The sequence below is a fragment of the Lycorma delicatula genome, chromosome 6 (assembly GCF_047948215.1).
Source record: "Lycorma delicatula isolate Av1 chromosome 6, ASM4794821v1, whole genome shotgun sequence".
Taxonomy (NCBI): domain Eukaryota; kingdom Metazoa; phylum Arthropoda; class Insecta; order Hemiptera; family Fulgoridae; genus Lycorma; species Lycorma delicatula.
The window spans coordinates 67,310,557-67,331,672 of record NC_134460.1 but is presented as its reverse complement, the minus strand read 5'-3'; the positions used below and the strand labels follow the sequence as shown (position 1 = coordinate 67,331,672).

Genomic DNA, 21,116 nt, shown 5'->3' with positions numbered 1-21,116 from the left:
CGTACAAATGTCATATGGGTCCGTGCAGCGCATCTTGTTGGACAATTTGAAAATGAGAGCATTGCTGCAAAATTCGTACCGATACTGTTGAACAGCGACCAGAAACAAAATCGCGTAGCTGTCTGTAGTGAATTGAAAAATTCAACAAGAGATGACCCTAACTTCATCTCCAACATCATAACCTGTGATTAGACATGGGTGTACGAGTATGACCCAGAAACTAAGCAGCAGTCGTCGCATTGGAAGTCGTCAAGTTCACCGCGGCCAAAAAAGCACGCCAAGTTCGCAGCAACGTGAAGTCCATGATGATTGTTTTTTTCGACATCAAAGGCATTATCCATAAGTAATTTGTTCCTCTTAGTCAAACTGTCAATGGGATGTTCTATTGTGAAGTTTTGAAGTGGTTACGTGAAAGCATTAGGCGCAAACGTTCAGATCTGTGGGGTAACAACAGCTGGGTTCTGCACCATGGCAACGCGCCCGCGCACACATCGCTAGCCGTTCGGAATTTCTTGGCTTCCAAAAAGACGGTAGTGATTCCTCAACCACCCTATTCGCCTGACCTTGCCCCGTGCGACTTTTTTCTCTTTCCGAAAACAAAATTAATTTCAATTGAAAGGCCGTCGTTTTAACACAAATGAGGAGATTCAGGAAGAATCGTAGAACGTACGTCGAACACTTACACTTGCAGACTTCCAGGATGCATGGAATCATGGGGAAAACGCTGGGATCACTGTATCAATGTCCAAGTTGATTAATTTGAAGGAGACAGTGGAAATTATAAGTTATGGTAAAATTCCCCGAACTTTTCGGTAGAACCTCGTATTATGTTATCTAGTTTTCTTTGTTCTGGAACCTTGTTGTGATCTGTCTGGATGATCGTGGGGCTTTGTACATATGATTACCTCTGAAAGGGGCTGATTTAAGTTTTGATGTACTGACTGGAATTATGTTCTTTGCTCATGTGGTGTTTGGTGTGAACTAGTCTGAGTTTTTCTTTGTTAGATTTGTTGTATATATGTTTTGTTTTGATTTGATTTTGTTTGATCATGTTATATTTTTCATCATATTTTTGGGGCCCCTCCCCCGAGTGGGTACTCGTAGAACTTGGTACGGCCCCCTGAGTACAGTACTATATCATGCGAAGACGTGGTTCACTCCCTATGGATGGGACATCCGCCCAAAGTAGCAGCAGCATGACAAAATCGGCGACGGTCAAGAAAACCTATCTAAAAGGGAAGAAGAGGCTCCGTCAAGGATCTTCCGAGGAGGAAGAAGAGGCACCCGATACAGTGAGCAGTCTAGCATACCAATTGGGTCTGATACTGATATCGTTGAAACAGCATTTAGGCCCAGGTTTGAATAAGTACATTGCGACCCATGAACAGGATCTAAGGCGAGTATACGAGGGACTGAATGCGCTTTCCGAGCTGTCCTCTCCAGACACAAAGACTTCCCAAGTTACCCAAACGGACCCTATTGCGGGTGACGATTACATGGAGTATATTTTGACCAGCGATTTGAGTGATGAAGAACTCATTGAGCTCCTCCCTAAAAGGTGGCCTAACTCGCTTAGGGGCAAGCTAGAGTTGGTTACTGACCTTCCACCTGAAGTCAAAGACACTTGTACTCTTAGAGATTTAAGGAGAGTAGGTGAGCAGGATATGGGTAACAAACTCGCAGCTGGTGACATCATAAAAGACGAAATAACTATAATAGGAGACCAAACCGTTGAAGAAAAGAAGAAGAAATTTAAGATACATTATGACTCGGGAGCCCCGGAAAAGGAACCCCTTTCTTGTTTATTGAAGGCGTTCAAAAAGATAGCTATACAGTCACCAAATTCAGCGTACATACTGCCTTCGGGCAGTATGGGAAATTTTGCCAAGAAGATCATATCCTATATCTTCAGAGCAAGGGAAACACCTGTATATGTGTTAACTCTCCAAGGGGATGGTGGGACCAGGCACATCGGTAATAATCAAATCCCGATAAAGAAGGCTACTCCACCGGCGGAGCAAAGCCGAACAGTGATTGTTAAGGCGGAAGGAAAAACGTACGCGGAGCTCCTCCGGTCCATGAAGGATGCTGTCACCAGCGAGGAGGCAAATATCGTCATCTCATTGCGAAAGGGCCGTAACGAGGAGCTCCACGTTAGGATACAGGGTGCAGAGAAAGCGGAACAATTTACATCTATCCTGAGGGACAAGGCTGCCGACCTTCACGTTGATATAAAAAGCAGAGCTGGAAGAAGAACTGTTGTGCACATCCGAGATGTCGAGCATGACACAACAGAACAAGAGGTTATGGCTGCCATTATAAATCGCGTGGGTTCTAGCGAGGAAGTCAAGATAACATCCATGAGGAAAGGTTTTGGCGAGACACAAAATATTACGGTCATGACCTCTTACAGAGCGGCATGCAAACTGGTCGAGGAAAGAATAAGAATCGGATGGATTAGTTGCCGGGCGTACATCCGGGAAGATGAAGGCAGGTGCTACCGTTGTTGGGGCACGGGCCATAGAAGGCACGAATGTAAAGGCCCAGATAGGCTCGATTTGTGCTTCAACTGCGGTAGCAGAGGTCACAAGATAGCGGATTGTCTTGAATCTAAGCAATGCCTCGATTGTAAGAGCGGTGAACACAGGACTGGAGCATGGCAATGTAAGAAAAAATTGCATGATTAGGACTATGTTAGCGAATGCCAATAGGAGTATTCTCGCTCACGACTTAATTAGTCGTGTTGTTGCAGACAAGAACGTAGACCTCCTTGTGGTCACCGAACCCAATAAGTATGAAGCTGCCAAACTTGGATGGACTGTTGATATGTCGGGAGATGTTGCCATTATGGACGTAAGTCATAGTATACAATGGAATTTCAAGTTTAGAGGTAGTGGCGTGGTGTCTGTTGAGACCGAAACAACTCTATTCGTGGGTGTGCACATTTCGCCCAACATTGCGATCGCGGACTTTACTAACTTCATCGACACTTTACAAGGTGTGATTACCAATTCAACCAAGAGGATCGTAATGTTGGGTGATTTTAACAGCAAAATGGTTGCGGCTGGCAGTCGACACACCAACAGGAGGGGACAGATCCTTGCCGATCTCCTGGAAACTGCCGGCTGCATCTGCATTAATGTCGATACGCCCACGTACGTAGCGAGAGGTCATCGGTCGGTGCTTGACCTCACCATCCTGGACTGTAGGTGGAGGAGGAACCAGTACCAGTGGATGGTTCTCTCAGAAGATATAGCGAGCGATCACCGCGCCTCTATCTTGGATCTGAAAGACGTAGATTTCAGGCGTGAAGTGCACTCCCCCCCACCGAGATTCTCATCAGTACAAATAGAGCAAATCGTCAACAGGACTGCAAGTAGACTGTCTGATAGACATCAACAATCACCTGAGGCTTTATCTAATATAATAAAGCAGGAAATGGACAGAATGGCAGCTAACAATACAAGGAGGCGCTCCGTATATTGGTGGACTGCTGAAATTGAAGCAATGAGACAAGAGCTCCAGTCCCTTAGGAGAAGGAAACAACGTATTCTTAGAAATAAGAGAAGGGTACCAGGAAATAGCCAATAGATACCTCGAGGCAAGAAGAACGCTCAATAAGGCTATTAAGAGATGTAAAAAGGATTGCTGGATCAGGCTCTGCGAAGAGCTTGACAGCAATCCCTGGAGCCAGGCATATCGTATTGTGACCAAAAAGTTCGGGAGACGTATGCCTATCCTCAATAAGACCAGTGTTGCAAGGGAGGTAGCCAGGTTGTTCCCGCATACAGTGCCTGATATCGTGAGATCCACACCTTGCGACAATAGAAGATTCACCATGGAAGAGCTACAACTTGCGGCGAGGAGTTTGGCAACCAAAAAGAGCCCTGGCCCGGACAAGATTCCTGCGGCAGTGATCAAGGGGCTGGTACAGAAGGCTTCCTGGGAGATGCTCGAGATTGCCAGCCAGGCTGGTTCTCCAGCCATGGAGAACGGAGACTTCCCCGACTGCTGGAAGGAGGCCAGAGTGGTATTCCTACCTAAAGGCACCTCTTCGGAGGAAGATATAACCTATAGACCCCTGAGCCTCCTTAACATGATGGGGAAGCTAGTAAAAAAGATGCTGGCTCGCCGCATCATCAAAGAACTAGAAGAGGGAGCCGGAATCAGTCCTGACCAGTACGGGTTTATGCGGGGGCGATCCACCGTGCAGGCTATCTGCCGAATTTCGGGATGGGCCGACGAGGTGAAGAGAGGCACTTGGCGAACCAGGAGAATTCCACTGATGCTATCACTAGACATAAAAAACGCGTTCGGGGCTATTGGTTGGGGTCATATTAATGACGCAATTGCGGCTAGGGGCCTCAGCCCGTACCTGCGTAGGCAAATTGAATGTTACTTGTCCAACAGAGGATGTCTGGTGGAAGCACAGGAAGAAACAGTACATTTTCAAATGCACGGTGGAGTTCCGCAGGGCTCTGTTTTGGGGCCGTTGTTGTGGCTGGTGATTATAGATGAACTCTTTCAGAAGGAGTTTCCTGTCGGCGTCCAGGTCCTGGCTTATGCAGATGACCTTGCAGTCCTCGTAGAGGGAAGGACGGTCTTGGAGGTGCGGGAGAGGGTGTATGCGGCCATCGACACTATACAGGAGTGGTTGAGGTCCAGGGGTCTGCAACTGTCTACGGAAAAATGCCGGTGTATTGCCTTTACGGGTAGAAGAGTGCTAGAACCATTCAATATTTCCATCAACGGGCATGCTATAGAAGAAGCGAATAACATCAAGTACTTAGGAGTTATCCTCCAGAAAAACAGTAGATACACCGAGCACATTGTCAATGTATGCAACAAGGCAGAAAGGATGATAAAAAGTCTAAACATCATTATGTCATCGCAGAATGCCCCTCGGGCCTCAAAGCGCCGTTTACTGGCGACCACCGTCGTGTCTTCGCTTATGTATGCCGTTCCGGCCTGGTGGCGCTCTATCGCCATCAGCAGGCGCAACAAAGAGGACGCACAGGTGTGTGCTCCTAGGTGTTGTGTTCGCATACAGGACAGTGTCCTATGCCTCCCTGTGCGTGTTATCGGGTACACCTCCTATTGACCTAATCGCAAAAAAGAGGGTGGAGAGGGCACAAGGCAAGCCACAACAAGAGGTCGGGGATGCCGTTTATAATATCTGGCAGGAAAGATGGTCGCAGGAAGTTGTGGGTCGATGGACGAGAACCCTCATCCCCAACATCAAGCCATGGTTGTCGAGAAGATTTGGTGAGGTTGATCATCACCTATCGCAGTTTTTTACAGGACATGGTTCCTTCAATAACTACCTGCACAAAATAGGCAAGAGAGAAGAGCCAATTTGCAACTACTGCAACGAGATAGATGATGCTGAGCACACCTTTTTTGAGTGCAATAGGTGAGACACACTTAGACATAGTAAGGCACTCACAGGTATAACTCCAGAGATAACAATAGACTACATGCTAAGAAGCGAGTCAAACTGGAATAATTTTGCTAGTTTTGTTAGACAAGTTGTTCTACAGAAATACTCCGATAAGAGAAGACAAGGTGTTGGTTAGAATAGGACTGGGTGGACAGCCTTGTTGGTGAGGTCCAGCATGCTGCGGTGTGTTGGCACTGATGAGCCACCAAGGACTCCACGGGTAACAGTCAGGCAACAGCACACTGAATACTGAAGGGACCCGGCACCGCGTCGCGGCGAACTGGGTCTGACGTGGTGTAATAATGTGGTGTATTAGTATTGCCCTTTTGGGTCCCCAGAGGGGCAATATTGATAAAGAACTCTCAAAAAGAGCTAACCGGTAGGTCGACCTGCCTTGCCGGTATATAGCCGGTAGGTGGGGAGGCCTATTTGAGTTTAAAGACACTCCCCTGGGCGGCGTAATACCAACAAATCGGTCCGGCCCAGGGGAGCTGAGAGAAAAAAAAAAAAAAAAAAAAAAAGGTACACATAAGCATTTAACAACATCTTGCGGAACTATTACTGACCCCAACACTGTCATATGGCATCTGTAAAATTGATTCCCCACCTCTACAAAAAAAAATATGAGCTACATAGCACCTGTTGCAGGAGTGGTCTCCCTGGAGGACGTCATGCAACATATGTTGGCCTTACATGAGAAATGGAACATCTGTGTTATAAAATATAGAGATGTACTCTCCTGGAAACTTGTAGAAGAGGTGAGACAATTGGTTGGTGTTTGGGCGGAGAGTCATGGTGAAAGGCCAGCCTTCAGGGGTGGGCAGTAGGGGTCCAACTGGATCACCACTGCTGGGTGTCCCTGGGGGAAGCTGAAGCCATTGGTTGACATCGGCAGTGGTGAGCCTGTGAACATGTGCAGTGAAGATGCAATGATGCTGGTTCTATCACCGAGTTTTATGAGGGGGAGGGTTTTTTTTGGGTCCCTGTTTCAGCAGAAACCCCACACATTCAGCAGTACAGGCTGCTGAGCGTCTGGTTGCAGATTTTCCCTCCTCCGACACAAAAAAAAAAGTACAATACCAGCTAAAATTAAATATAAAATATTGCATAAATGAAAATATTTATGCATCATAAATGTTGCATAAATATTATTTCTGAACTTAATTGATATTTAAACTGAAACAATGAACTTGAGAAATATCTTGATGTTGGTAGATTAGTTTTAGGGTAAATGAAGATAATTTTTTGTATTTGTTTTTTTTAATTTAAATAACATCGCAGTATATTACATACTACGATGTTATTTAAATATTGTTGATGTTTTTTTACATTGATCCTACATAATTAATATCATATCTGTTACAATAATTTTGATTGTTGGCTGGTGGTAATGAAGATCATATCTGTTACAATAATTTTGAGTTGGGTGGTGATAATAATGATAAAGACGTTATCTTTTGTAATTAATTAATGAAAGCATATACCACACTTTATAAGATTTTGGCATACATAAAAAAAATAATTGCCAACACCTACCTATTATGCATAAATAGTACACATCACATTATACATCTGCAACCACTACCTGTGAAAAACAATTTTTTACAACTTATTTAATTTAAAAATGTAACAAAACTATTACTGAAAAGAAACTTTGAAAGAGACATGTTAAATGATTAAAAACGTTTATGTTGTTTATGTAAATTATTTCTTGACTTAATTGGTATTTGGCAACTGAAAACAATGAACTTGAGAAATAATTTGGTGATATTAGATTATCCAGTAAGTAAAGAATGGTTGTCTTTGACATGTGTCTCCTACCTCATTAGCAATTGTAGGTATGTTATTGAACTCCTGCCATTACACTTAGTGTAAGGTATACTGTGATACAGGATTTATGTTTTTTTACATGCTTTCAAATTGTGTAACAAATTAGAAAATACACCCAAATATTTATTTATCTTATGATACATAGATGTGTGTGTCCAAAATATTAAAGTTAAATTAGCAGAGAGCACATGAGAAATGTCTGTGATAATAAACACTTCTACTGAGAAAAAACAATGAACCTAGCCTACATCACCCACAGAGCTGCACGTGTCGTCGGGTGGCGAACAAAGCAATACCCCACTCCCCCCCTTTCCACATTGTTCTGAGAATAGATCAGAACAATGGCCGCGCTAAAGGCGGATACTTTTTGCGTAATATTTTACACAGAAAACCCCCATCCACTAAAAACCATCCACAACATTTGAATACTAAACCATCCCTTACACGGATTTGAATACTAGATCGTGGATACCGGTGTTCTTTGGTGATTGGGTTTCAATTAACCACACATCTCAGAAATGGTCAAACTGAGAATGTACAAGACTACACTTCATTTACACTCATACATATCATTCTCATTCATCCTCTGAAGAATTATCTAAATGGTAGTTACCAGAGGCTAAACAGGAAAAAAAAAGCCTACATCACCCAATTTTTGTAAAAAATAAAAAAATTAACCCACCCACCTTTTTTATTTATTTTTGGATATTTCATTAACTGATCATATTATTTCATTATATTAGTAACTTTTAACTGATTAACTTATGCCTCTATATATAAAATGGTTGTATAGTTAGCTATTTTATTTAATCTGGAGTGCAATTTATAATTTAGATATTTATTGATTTTCAAAGTTTTTCTGATAAAAAATATGTGATCACATGTGCACTAAAAGAAGAAGAGTTATACTTGGAAAAAGAAGAAAAGAAATTTGTATGTTTATGAAAGGTATATTCAATAATAAAACAGATGATAAAAAATTTCCTATTTTAAGTATGTGTGGCATCTGTTTGAAAATTATGTAAGCTTATCTGTATAAATGATATGTTATTGCAAATAATAATAAACAATTTAATAACTTTAACGTCTCATTTTAATAAAATAAGAGTATGAACTGCAAGTGAATTATAAATTATCAGTAAATATTGTCATCATGGCTAAAGTGTTATCAAATTTAAAAAAAGGATGGGTGATACATCACCAAACTTACAAAGTAAACAGTTCATACTTTTTTTATCCTGCTCGTAATATGGGATTAAAAAGGAGACATAAGAAAATATTAACTGTATCAACCATTAATCAGTCACTAGTAACGATGGATTTTGCTGTGAAAGGTGAAGTTCTTTTAAAAGCAAATGAGCTTGCAGAAGAATTAAAGAAGGTAAATTAATTATTCTACATTCCCATTATTCTAAGATCTCAGCTGTATTCTAGGTTTTATTTTATTTGTTATCATTATAGTGTAAACCTGCATAATGACAGTTTGTATTGACTGAGAATAAAAAACTTCATTCATTTACTGTGCTTTTAGTTAATTCCTCCTTTAATACAGATTAATTAATGTAAAAATGATTTTATTCAGTTTTGCTTAATTTTGTTAACCAAATTTACTAAAGAATTAACAACTTGCTTAATTCTGATGTCAGCTATATTTTTCATTATTTTAACATTAAAAAATTACTGCAAGATAACTTTTGCAATTTATATTACCTCATTATTGGTCCATATGAGTGTAAATGAATAAAATCCAATGATTTTGATAGTTTGTGTAAATAAGTTATGTAGTCTTTCTCTGGTGAATATTTTTATTATAAAAGTTTATCAATATCATCTCACTTTTAATGTACTGTATGTTAAAGCACCTCCAACCTTGTCCAGTATCCAGTTTATGATGGATAAAGGAGTGATACTTTTTCTGTGCTTAGGATTTCATAATATGTTACTGAAGGTTTGTTTTTGTTGTCAGTTGAAATCCAGTTTGACATTATTTACACCTATTTCCTGGTATATCTAAGTAAATTTGTATATATCTTAATATTTTAGTTTCATACTATTTTACTCTTCTCCATTACATACAGACACACTATTTTTACTTTGGTTTCATTTGACAAACTCTGCAGGCTATGCTTTACAATGAATGATTTACAGCAGCCCTTTTTACTTTTTACTTTGCGACTCAGCAAACTTTTATATCACACAGATGTCTAGAGGATGGCATTTCATGTTCTGAAGGTTACTTTAAGTCGCACATTTTTGAAGGGGATGAAGGAGGGTGAAGGGAGGGCATCTTGGAGGGTTATCTTTCCTAAGTCTTTGAATCCTAAACTGTGCTATTTTTTTTTTTTTTGACTATTCATTTCCTTGGCACCCTTTAGATCTGAAAGATAACCCAACTTCAAGGGAGGTACCAGGTGGAGACTAGCAACTCCTCATAAGATTATCATCATCCAATACCCATAAAAAAATGTTTTTCTTTAACCATGACTTAAGCAACACAAACATTGATTTTTTTTTAATTTTTAGTGCTGTTACATAAATTTCCTTTTGCAGATTACAGAATGGTATCTTTTTAAAATATTTTTTAGCACTCTAATTTCTCTTTTTATAAATTTATCAGTTTATTTCTTTAAGTTAATTCCTACTGCTCACAATTTTGAGGTTTTTTTTCACAGCATAATATCAAAATCCAATGTAATGATCTTTTTATCAAAATTATATAATATATATATATAATACAAGTCACAGATTTTATATATATATATATATATATATATGGATTCCTAAAAGGGAATCCATTATTCAGATTAATTGTTATTAAGAAGAAAGTAGAGTAGTAGAAAATATAATAATGGGATAATCCAGAAAGGGGCTAAAAGAAACCTTTTAATAAAGATAAAAAAAGGTCAGTTTAACAATTTTTTTGTAATACTGCTTGCTGATACACCTAAACAGATGTTCTGTGAGAAGAGTTAACAAACCAGGGTGGAATTTCATGGGAATGTATGAGGGTGGACGATCATTTTCATATTTAGAGATGAGTTCAGTCTGGCAGGTAAAGAAGATAGGAGAATAAATACTCCAGGGAAGACCAGTTGATAATCAGTCTGAGATGCTATGATATCAGTCTGTGAGAGTGTTACAATAGAGGAGTTGTGAGAGTTTGACACGATTAGGGTAATGTCACAAGTAATTTCAGTACATGAAAACAATAAATGGTTGGGTGAGTTACTGTAATACTAAGTGAAAGAGATAATGTACCAAATTTCATTTATAAATTGTTATGGTAGTTTTTATTTATGAACAGCAAAGGTATTTGCAGTGAACTGCGAAGAACTCTATACTTGTCTTATCTATTGTACTATTGTTAATACTGGACTAGTTAACTGTTAAGATTAGTAATCATGCTAATGTCTTTTGTTAATGGGACTGAATTCTGGCTTTCATTATTTATCTAACTATGAATAAATCCTGACAATTACTTTAAATCACTGTTTATTATTATTATTTATTATTGTCATTTATTTTATTTATTATTGACATTTATTATATTTATTATTGACATTTATTATTATTGCTATGGTTGTGATTACGGTTTTTATTTTATTAGTCATTCTATTATTACCATTGTCAAATTATTATTATTGATTTGTCTTATTTTACTTATGTTCTTAAACTAATAAATTATAATTATATAAATATTTTGAGTCATTTTATATAAACATAATTGTAAATTTCTCAATATACTGATCAATCTGCAAACACCTGAAACTATGTATATGAAGATAGTCTAAGGACTAAAAGACATTTCTAATGATGAATTCCCATATGAAAAGAGTTACTGAGGGTGTAGGAATTTATTTTTATTAATGATTTAGCTATTTTTGTTACTATTGCACCAATAATAAATGGTATTATAAGTGATAATATAAAAATATAAATGTTGGGTGCCCATAGCGATTAAGCTTGTAGGTGGGTGACCTGACATGACACATCACTTGAAAAATTATGATTGGCTATGTATTAAACATACTCAGCAACTGAGAAACCAATTCTGATTAATACCTCTGGAACTTCAATTTTTTTATATTTATCACAACTTTTACACAAAGTGTAAAGTGACTAATATATTTGTATGTTTTTCTGACAATCATTGAACATATCATATGAACAATCGTAGACAATTATAAGAAACTACTTATATTACTTAAACTCCATATGCATATGCCATATGCATTACTTAAACTCAGTTGGTGAAACATTTTTTATGTGATAAAATTTGTTTATGCGTACTTTGCATAAGTTACTCTGAAAGAAAAAAATTACTTAGACTGCTGCATAATGATTTTCTTTCAGAGGTAGGAGTTCCTGAAATTCCAGAGATTTATGTAAGGATTTAAATTAGCATTATAAAATTTAACTGGAAAATATCAAGATTCCAGGTTACCAGATTACCAGGACCAAATATCAATAAATATGTTGGGGATAGAGAAATAGAGATGATAGTAGTAGGTAAAAAAAAGTCAGTGCCACTAGTTTTTAGGTTGGTACTTATTTAAAACTAATTAAGCATAAAAGAGATTGTTAATTAATTATTTTTTATTTCTGACAAGATTGTATTGTAAGATAAATAATTGTGTCTAAAATACTTTCTTTCATTTTAGGGGAAAAAGTTAAAATTCTCAGAGTTAATTTATACGAATCAGGGAGACTGTCATGCACTGGGGCAACCACCTATAACATTTTTAAGACAGGTAATTAATTTGATAAAATATCATTTCAAGATAAAGAAGCAAAGACTAATTTGTGTTATACAAAGTTTTTTTGTCATGTCATTTAATTTGGTTGATGATAAATACAGCATTCCTTTCTTATTTATGTTAATCCTTAAACTTCAAAATGATTACTATATCCTATGATTTTTTTTTTTAATATTTCAAATCATATATATGTATATGTTAAAATCGGTATATGTATAAAAAGTACATACATGTAAAAAAAAAAAAATTTGACAACGTATAATTAAAATTACATTGTCAACTTTTATTTATTTTTTTCATTATACTTTGTATAAATAATTGGTGTATTTAACCAGTTTGTGTAAGCCCTAATTTTGTGTGACCATGGTGATTTGAAGATCTATGTATAATGGCTTTGTTAGATGTGGGTTTCCTATGTACTGAAGTTGAAACATATTACAAAGGTTTATGAACACCTAATAAGTAATAAGCATAATGATTCATCTGATTTATATAATTTGAGTGATATTTATAAAATTGAATATAATGATGTGACCACATCTATATAGGAAAGACCACTAGATCCTTTAAGGCTAGATGCTTGGAACATTTTGGAAATAAAAAAAGGTAAGCTGGGTTTCTGGTAATCTGATTATCTGATTAAGAATAAAAGTATTGGAAATTAAAAAATATAATATGAATACAAATAGTATGGGATTAGACATTTTAGAAAGATACTTAAGTATCACTATCAAAATACTGTCACCTCATATTCTGTCTGAAGGTATATATATATATATATATAAACATGTTTTATTTAAAATTATTTTTATTTGATTTAATTTTAATTTAAATTTGATTTTGTGGCTGGACATCATCATATTTTTATAATATATAATAATTTTTAAAATTAATTTTAATGTTAATTTTAATTAATTTTTCATATTTTTATATATTATTTTAATTTTTAACTGAATAAAAATTTAAATGATTAAAATAAAAAGATTAAAGGTTTTTAATTTTAAATAAAATAAATAAATGCATTATAAGTTATATTTTTATGAAGTTTGTAATGTAATTTGAAATGAATATATAAATATGTAATGCAGCTGATGATGCGAGTAAATTGTGAAAGTGCTTCTGCATATATAGTGAAATAAGGTAAGTCATCCTGCTTTATTTATTGTGTACTTTGGTTGATCTAATAAAATAAAATAAATTTGTGTGTGTGTGGTGTGTTTGTGTGTGTGTATGTGTATGTGTATATATATGTATTAGTAATAACAAAACTAGCACAAAACTTTGTCATAAAGTAGATGAATGAGCAGTAGAAAAAAGAAATTAAACTAGCTTCTATTTAATCTTTTTTAAATAGGTTTTAGCAGTTTGTGTTTATCCTCAACTTTTCAATAACTCAAGAATTCCAGGTGACGTTAAAAGAAGAGCTAAGACAATTTTAAGTGGATGTTTAGGTTCAAGTATGGGTTCTTATACAGATTCACAAGGAATTTTTGCTATAAGAAAACATATTGCTGACTACATTACAAAACGAGATGACGGTATTGAGAGTAAACCAGAAAATATATTTATTACTGATGGGGCTTCTCCTATTGTCAGGGTAAGAAATTGCAAAGTGTTAAGTTATTCATATCAATGAGGAATAAGATGTAGAATGTTAAGTACAAGTACAGATTTTGACATGTAGTAATAACATTTTGATGAGCAATCAAGAACGTTCAATTAACACATAAAACTGGAAGTAATTTTTATTTTTTTCTGTGTTGAATTACAAGAGTAGAGTAACTTAAAATAGGTCTATTGAATGTGAAGATAGCCTTCAATCACACCTTGACTTGTAGTTCAACTATTTCTTCAGTGCAATAAAGCAGATCCTGACAACAACCCTTCCTGATGAATTAAGGGTGCTACATGGTTGAACAAAAACTGGGAACTATCAATCTACTTTAACATAAGAATTTCCTGCATTTAGCCATCATTCAGTTTCTGTGCATGACCATTAAATGTTGTGCAAATTTCTTTAATAGAGTAACTACTAACTCAAGCTGATGAGTCAAGAATGAGTTATTTTGGAGAAGTAACCATTCTCTCTGTTGTAACAAGCTACCTGAGGCTGGGTGTACTACTATCTATAAATCACTGCCACTGACTTCTAAGTTCATTTTTAATTCTCACTGAGTCCTTACTTTTTTCCATTTCACTTCTGATGAATCTGCTGATTCTAAACAAGGGAGTTTATGTGAACCCTCTACCATGTTAAAGATTTTGCATGGAAAGTTTTTATACCTTATGTAGTAAGGCTAGGTGCTCGGGTACACCAACTCCCCCTCTTAGAGGTCCCATGTGGTACTCTGGTAGAACCGGCTTAAGTCTGTTTGACTGTTTGGGTATATCTTTACATAAAACATTATGTATAATAATGAGCTGTACTAACAAGTACAGCTCATTATTGTAAAACTAATTTATCAAATAGTAATATTCTTATATACTTCAACATGTGAATTATAAAGTTTATACTTCTCAAAAATGTTATTCTAGTAAAAGAAAACTTCCTGTCCTTTATTGTAGAAATAAATTAGTAATTTTCAACTAATTTTTTAAAAAGTTGATTTTTTTTTTTCCAGCTGAGACAGGGACCCACTAAAAACCCCCTCCCCCTCACCCAACGTGGATATAGAACCACCCAAACGGATTGCATCATCAATGCATGTGTCCATGGGCTCACCAGTACTGAAGTCAAGCAATGGCTTCCAGCATCTCCTGGGAGCACCCAGCAGCTGCGATCCAGCTGGGCCCTTGCTACCCAACCTGAAGGCTGGACTTCCATCATCACTCTTCGCCTGAACACCACCCAATTGTCTCACCTCTTCTACAAGCTTCTAGGAGAGTACATCTTTAAACCATTCAGCACAGATTTTCCATTTCTCACGCAAGGCCAACATGTGCTCTATGACATCCTCCAGGGAGACCACTCCTTGGATGCTCTGTAGCCTATATTGGACACATTAAAAATGCATGTTCCATATCCTCTATTATGGGAGTATATACCAATTGATGTGTCCCATCTTTGTCTAGCATGAAGGCAGATCCAGTGTCGATGTCAAGCAACAGCTTCAGCGTCCATGAGTCCTCTAGCCTTCAGCCAGTCTGCTACCACTATCAGGGCACCCCTGCCAGGAGCTCAATGCCCAGGAGGCCGTCATATGCTACATTTCATAATAGGGGCTCAGAATTGAGCCCTGGGGCACTCGGTCATGACAACCTCCTCACTTTCTTTGGAGGTAATCAGCATCTCCCTACCTGTCAAGAACTCTTGAATCATTGTGATCAGGTTAGGAGAAACCTTCCTGTCCACCAGTGAGTCCAAAATAGCTTTCCAACCAATAGTATTGAAAGCATTTTCAATATCTATCATAATCAACATTGGTATCAACATTGGGAGTGTGTCTAGTTCCTGATGCATTATGTTATATCGCCTCTTCCTGAAACCATATTATCTCTCGAAGAGTCCACCACGCCGCTCCAATTCCAGGCCAAGTCTCCTAGCCAGGAGAGCCTCAAAGACCTTTTCAACAGAATTAATCAGGGCTATAGGTAGATAACCACCTCCCATGATCACCATGATCAGCCAGGCCGTTTTCCAGTTACCCAGCATGACCTCACAAGATAAGGCCTGATTGAACGCCTCAAGAAATGACAAAGGTAATTTGACAAAGGTAACGCCTCAGCTGTAATTTTTAACACCTACGCCGTAACCCCATCCGGTCAGACTCTAGAGGGGTCCAAGCTTGTTGACAGCATATTCCAATTTCTCCACCGTGAGTCTCGGGATCTCTCTGTCCACAATATTTCATCTGTTCCATTTCTCCTACCAAGGAATAAGCTTTCGCAGAGCCTGTGTCAGCTGATCCACCTGCAGTCTGGGCAACGCCCTACCAAACCTACTCTTGACCAGTCTGTAAGCATTACCAAACGAATTTTCATCCAATTCTGCATGTCATTTTTCCTTCTTAGCGTCTGTGATGGCCATTTTAAGCTCCCTCCTGGACTGTCGTAACCTTGAAGAAACCACATCCTCATTTGCAGCATCACCCCTTCTCCTTTCTCAGGTAAATACTCGTGTTAACCTGTTATATTTCCTTCTCAGCTTTTCTATTATAAGAGTTCCACCAATATACTTGACAACGATCTGTTCAAATCCCACGCTTAGTGAGGGTCTCTATACAGGTTTCATGTATAGCCTCATAGGTTCATTCATATCCAGACCAGACACTTTCTCTAAAAAGCTCTTCCTATGTGCTGGTATCTGGGACTCTGTCATCAGCCAAGGTCAAAAACTCAGAGGGTGCCTGCTTAGTTCTCTCCACATCAGTACGACCACTCAGAGAGAGACCAATGACCAACTCTATATGGCTATGATCGCTGAGTGTCTCCTTGTCTGATACCACTGCACACTGCCAGTGCAATTCTCCTTGTCAGTGTCTGGCATAATTCTCAATGTCAGGTCAAGCGTTGTCCCTCAGCCTCCTTATGGAACATGAGTGTGCCAAACTCATTCACACACACCATTCCATGGGAAGCATTGTCTCAGCCAACAATCTACCCCTTTTATCAGCCACCATGCTGCCCCCTCGTGACTCTTAGCATTGAAATCACCACCAATGGTAAGTCTGACCCCGCGTACTCGTAATCTCCCAGGCTAATCCCTCTATCACCTTGAAAAATTCGCTCCGGGATGTGTTAGGGAAGTCATAGCAACTATAACATGTAATTTCCACCACAGTCACCCATACAAATCTCTTACTCTACTACAGTTGTTGATGGTCAATCGACGTAACCGTAGTAACTGCACAAGTGCTATCTAGATCCTTGTACCATCTATAGTCTGCAACAGCCCAACAATTAGGCTCAGAGACTAGAAGCAAATAAATCTGCTCCCATGTCCCCAGCCAAAACCCACAGCAGATCATGTTACCAGTGACAGCAATTCGTGTTGAATTGCAGAATTTTCATGCCAAATCGGTGGCCCTCCGCACCACACTTCTTGCAGGTCGTGTGTTCCCTGCATCCTTCCTTAGTATCCCTCCTTGCTGTAGTTGAAGCAGCATCGGGACCTATCGGGGCACTGACATTTAGCAGATATATGCCCCATGTCCCAAGTCCCAATACTTCTTTCCTCATCGATGCTAAGGGACACCCTGCAGGAGACCCAATCCACCAGTGACCAGCCTTTCTTCAAGAAAAAGAATGTATCCGGCTGAGTGTTTGGCACCATTAAGCTCGCTACCTGACTTCAGAGTAAGTAGGCCACATTTTTAAGGACTTCTTGTGTTCTTCTAACACAATGAGTGCTGCATCAGCATTTACCACCACCTCCTCCTTTGAGGTTAATGCCGTGATATCTTTATACAGACCCTTCTCAGTCATTCCTTCTTTCTCCAAGCGACTTGTACCCCCTGCATGCCACCTTGGATTTTCTGGAATAAATTATCAGCCTTCTGTTCCTTGTCCTTCGTCCCTCGTCCCTTATTTTAATTAGGACCTCCTCATTCCTGCCCTTACGGACCGACAGCACCTCTGAGGACTTTCCCTTAATCTCAGTCTTAAGGTCATCAATATATTTGCAACCCGCTTCAGTCGCCTTTATAACTACTGTTTTTGAGGCGATCTTATATTCTGATCTTCCTGCTTCCTTCAACAGAGCCCTTTGTGGTCCAGTGCATCCTTCTAGCTGAGTACTCCTCCACCAGCTTCCTACATGGGACCGCAAACATATCCTCCTGAACTCTAACTACCACATCGCTCCTTGCATTAGTGAAAGTGCCTCCAATACCATTCTTCAACTGCATGAGTCTCTCCCTCTCATCCATAGAGGAATCCAAAACTGGGACAAAAATCATCCTGTCCAATCGCTTCGAACTCTCCCCCACAAGCACCTACGTAAAAGTTAAGGCCAGCAATTGGCCAGAGGTCAACTGTTCCCCAGTCATCCAGACTCTAATTTCAAGGACCGCTTATAAAGAGGCTGCAAAGGCACTCTTTGACTTCGCGAGGTCAAGGATGACCACCACATCATCAGGTTCACCAAAACAGGTCTCCTTCTCAATCGTATGGGTATAACATCCACTTGGCCATTGCATCATAATTAATTCATCTAGATCATCATTGTGTACCCCATTCTCCAGTAGTTGCAACACCTTATTCTGACTAATCTCCCTATCAGTCTGATTGGCACAATCCGCCTTTGATGGCTTCTTCTGATATGCTACGAAGTCCCCGACCAAATTGGTCAACTCTTTCTATACTTGTCTTTTTTTCTACCCCATTCTCAAATTCCTTACACACCACCTGGAGTCTAGCAATGAGATCAGGAATGTCTAGAGCCTTCACTCAATCTACTTTAAGAGCCTTCTTGGGGGTTTCTGGGCTATCTAGCCTTTCCTTGTCAGCAGTTGTTTGGTTTCCTCCTCAACAGGCTCAATGGCCGCTGTCGTCTTTTGTTGTCGAATTAGCATACCCTCTACCCATGTCGGCGATCTCGCCAGTACGCTGGATGGTTTCAATGCGCTTTCCTTATCCATTTCACATTCTTAAATCTTACCTAATGCTGGGGAAAAAAAAAATTTATAAAATTACAATTTATAATATCACAAACAGTAGCTTTACTTGCAAGCTATATATAATAGCTTATATATCTAAGCTAAATAATAGTCTCTGTTAGCAAGAAGATAACCTGCTTTTTTGTTTACCACTAAAATTGAAGTTAATCTACCTCTAAAAATGTTTCAATGATATCAATGTTTATAAAGACTAATTGCCTACTGGCAATAAAACTTAATCCGTTATCCAGAAGCTTCAGGTATATAAAAAACACCTACATTTAATTAACCACCACACTTGCCAATGTAAAATCCAGTAAAAAACCAATCGAAAATTCAAATAGCACATGGAGCAACAAAGACTTCACAAAGTCTTCACGCAACAAAAACTCCCACTTGACTATTTGCTATTACTTAACTCTTTATTACTGTTAATTTCTTATATAAATCTAAACTATTTTAACTTATTGTAAAATTTTCATAGTTTTTAATTCAATAATACTTTTTTCTTGTAAGAATAAGTTTCCCTAGAAAAGATTACAAAATTCTTTGTTATAGAGATTGCACATAAAGCAGCAGCACCATTTTGCGAACATTTCTTTCTTGGGATTTTCTTTACTGGTCTTCCAATAATTCATTCTTTCACTTAATTTTTGCCTTCTCTCTTCTGACTAGATGTTGTATCTTATTTCTCCTTCTCTTAGAAACTCTTGAAATCTTGAATGTGTTCTATTATATACTAATTCTTCAGATATTCTCATTTTGTTTACATCTTACACTATAATGAAGTGTAATGATTTTTATTCTTTTTGTTTATATGTGGTTAAAGATTTTGTTTTGCTATTCATTCATTCTCATAAGGTGGCTGAACAATTTGGCTCCTCTTTTCCTGGTGGATTCTGATGTTTTGCAGTTGCATTGTCTTTGTAAAGATAGATTACTCCTGAATTTTTATTAAATTTCACAAATTTTATTACCCAAGGATTTTTCTCAAGATTTTCCTTTTTTTTCTATTTATCATGTTTTTCTCATTTCCAAACTGAAGATGCATTCTGATATATACAGGCATACAGATAAAAATGTTTTTGTCAGTTGATAGGCAAATTTAATTTTTCTCATTCTTGTTGTCATTAATTTGGGTTATTCCTCCTAGGTATTAAAATTTATTGAGTTTGTTGATTTTTCCATATTTTATATGAGTAAAATTAGTATTGTAATTAAGAAACTAGGGGGAAAATTTGATGTTGGTCATGAATTGTCTTTTTGTAGAAACTTTTAGCCCTACTTTCTTTGGAATATCTTTTAGGTGGTTTACTTGTTCTGATGCCGTTTTGAGATTCTCTGAGAACTGCAATATTGTCTGCATAAGCTAGGTTCTTATTACTTTTTCTAGGACACAATTTAAAAGAGTTTGTGATAAACCATCTCCTTGTTGTACGTGGTTTTAATTTTGATTTATTTTGAAATTTTTAATGAGTTTAATTTATTAATACTGAAATAATTTTATTTTTGTTGCAGCTTGTGCTTAGTTTATTTTGTCATGAAGTTGGTGGTAAACCTTCAGGAGTATTGATTCCAATTCCAAACTATCCGCTATACTCAGCTTCATTGACTCAGTTAGGTTTATACCCGGTGAATAAAATTTTTAATCATATTATATATAAAACTGTAGTCTTGAAATAATTAAAATATTTTAATTGAAATCTCATTTAAATCATTAGGGATGTGCAAGCACATACAGATGTATTTCCTTAAATAATGCACATCCTTAAAAAAAATTAACGAAGTCATTTATTGGGTTTTGCACATGTTATTTAGAAACTGAATGTCATTAAAATTAGTATTAGTTGAATCTGAAGAAAAATTTGTAATACCAACAAAGATCTTGATAAAGTTGTTAACAAAGTTTTGTTATATGATTAAAGAAAAATGAAATATAGTTAGGCCTGATCCAGGGAAGAATAGAAACTCAGTTAAAAAGATACTGCTTAAAATATTGAAGGCAATTTCAGCTGGTGGAAATATTACCATGATCTTAAAATTGTTTTATTACACAGTTTAAAAGTAATGCAGGAATTCCAAAGATTTCATGAACAATTTATTGGCTGTATTTGAATTGGAAATATGGATCTTTATCAATCTATGAATGTTTAGTACTTTCAAACCTTTTTTTTCAAAAGTAATAAATATGTGTTAATGAATATATTTCTCTATACTGATACAGAATAACTTGTTTTGAATTATTATAAAGGCCAAACAAATGTCAGTTTTCTTAGTATTTTCATTAACAAAGTTATGTACATTTTTTTAGTCATAATGTTCATAGTCATAATCATCTTAACTAAAATATTATTCTCCTACAGTTTTTTATGCAATTATAGAAAGAGTTAATATCTCAGAAACAATTTCCTAGTTAATTGTTTAGCATATTTGACAAGTTACGTACATTACATGTGTACATTTTATGTATCATATTAATAAAGTATTGAAAAA

The 21,116-nt window shown here is 37.3% G+C and overlaps 1 protein-coding gene across 1 annotated transcript in view; it reads left to right on the top strand.

The window, feature by feature from the left end:
• Positions 1 to 8,555: 8,555 nt before the first annotated feature.
• Positions 8,556 to 21,116, top strand: part of LOC142326877 (alanine aminotransferase 2-like) — a 37,200-nt gene continuing 24,639 nt past the window's right edge. Inside the window, exons 1-4 of the mRNA XM_075369609.1 lie at positions 8,556 to 8,651; positions 11,932 to 12,021; positions 13,382 to 13,624; positions 20,142 to 20,255. Of these exons, the coding sequence (XP_075225724.1) occupies positions 8,586 to 8,651; positions 11,932 to 12,021; positions 13,382 to 13,624; positions 20,142 to 20,255 (513 nt within the window). The 5' untranslated portion in view covers positions 8,556 to 8,585. The remainder of the gene's footprint in view (positions 8,652 to 11,931; positions 12,022 to 13,381; positions 13,625 to 20,141; positions 20,256 to 21,116) is intronic.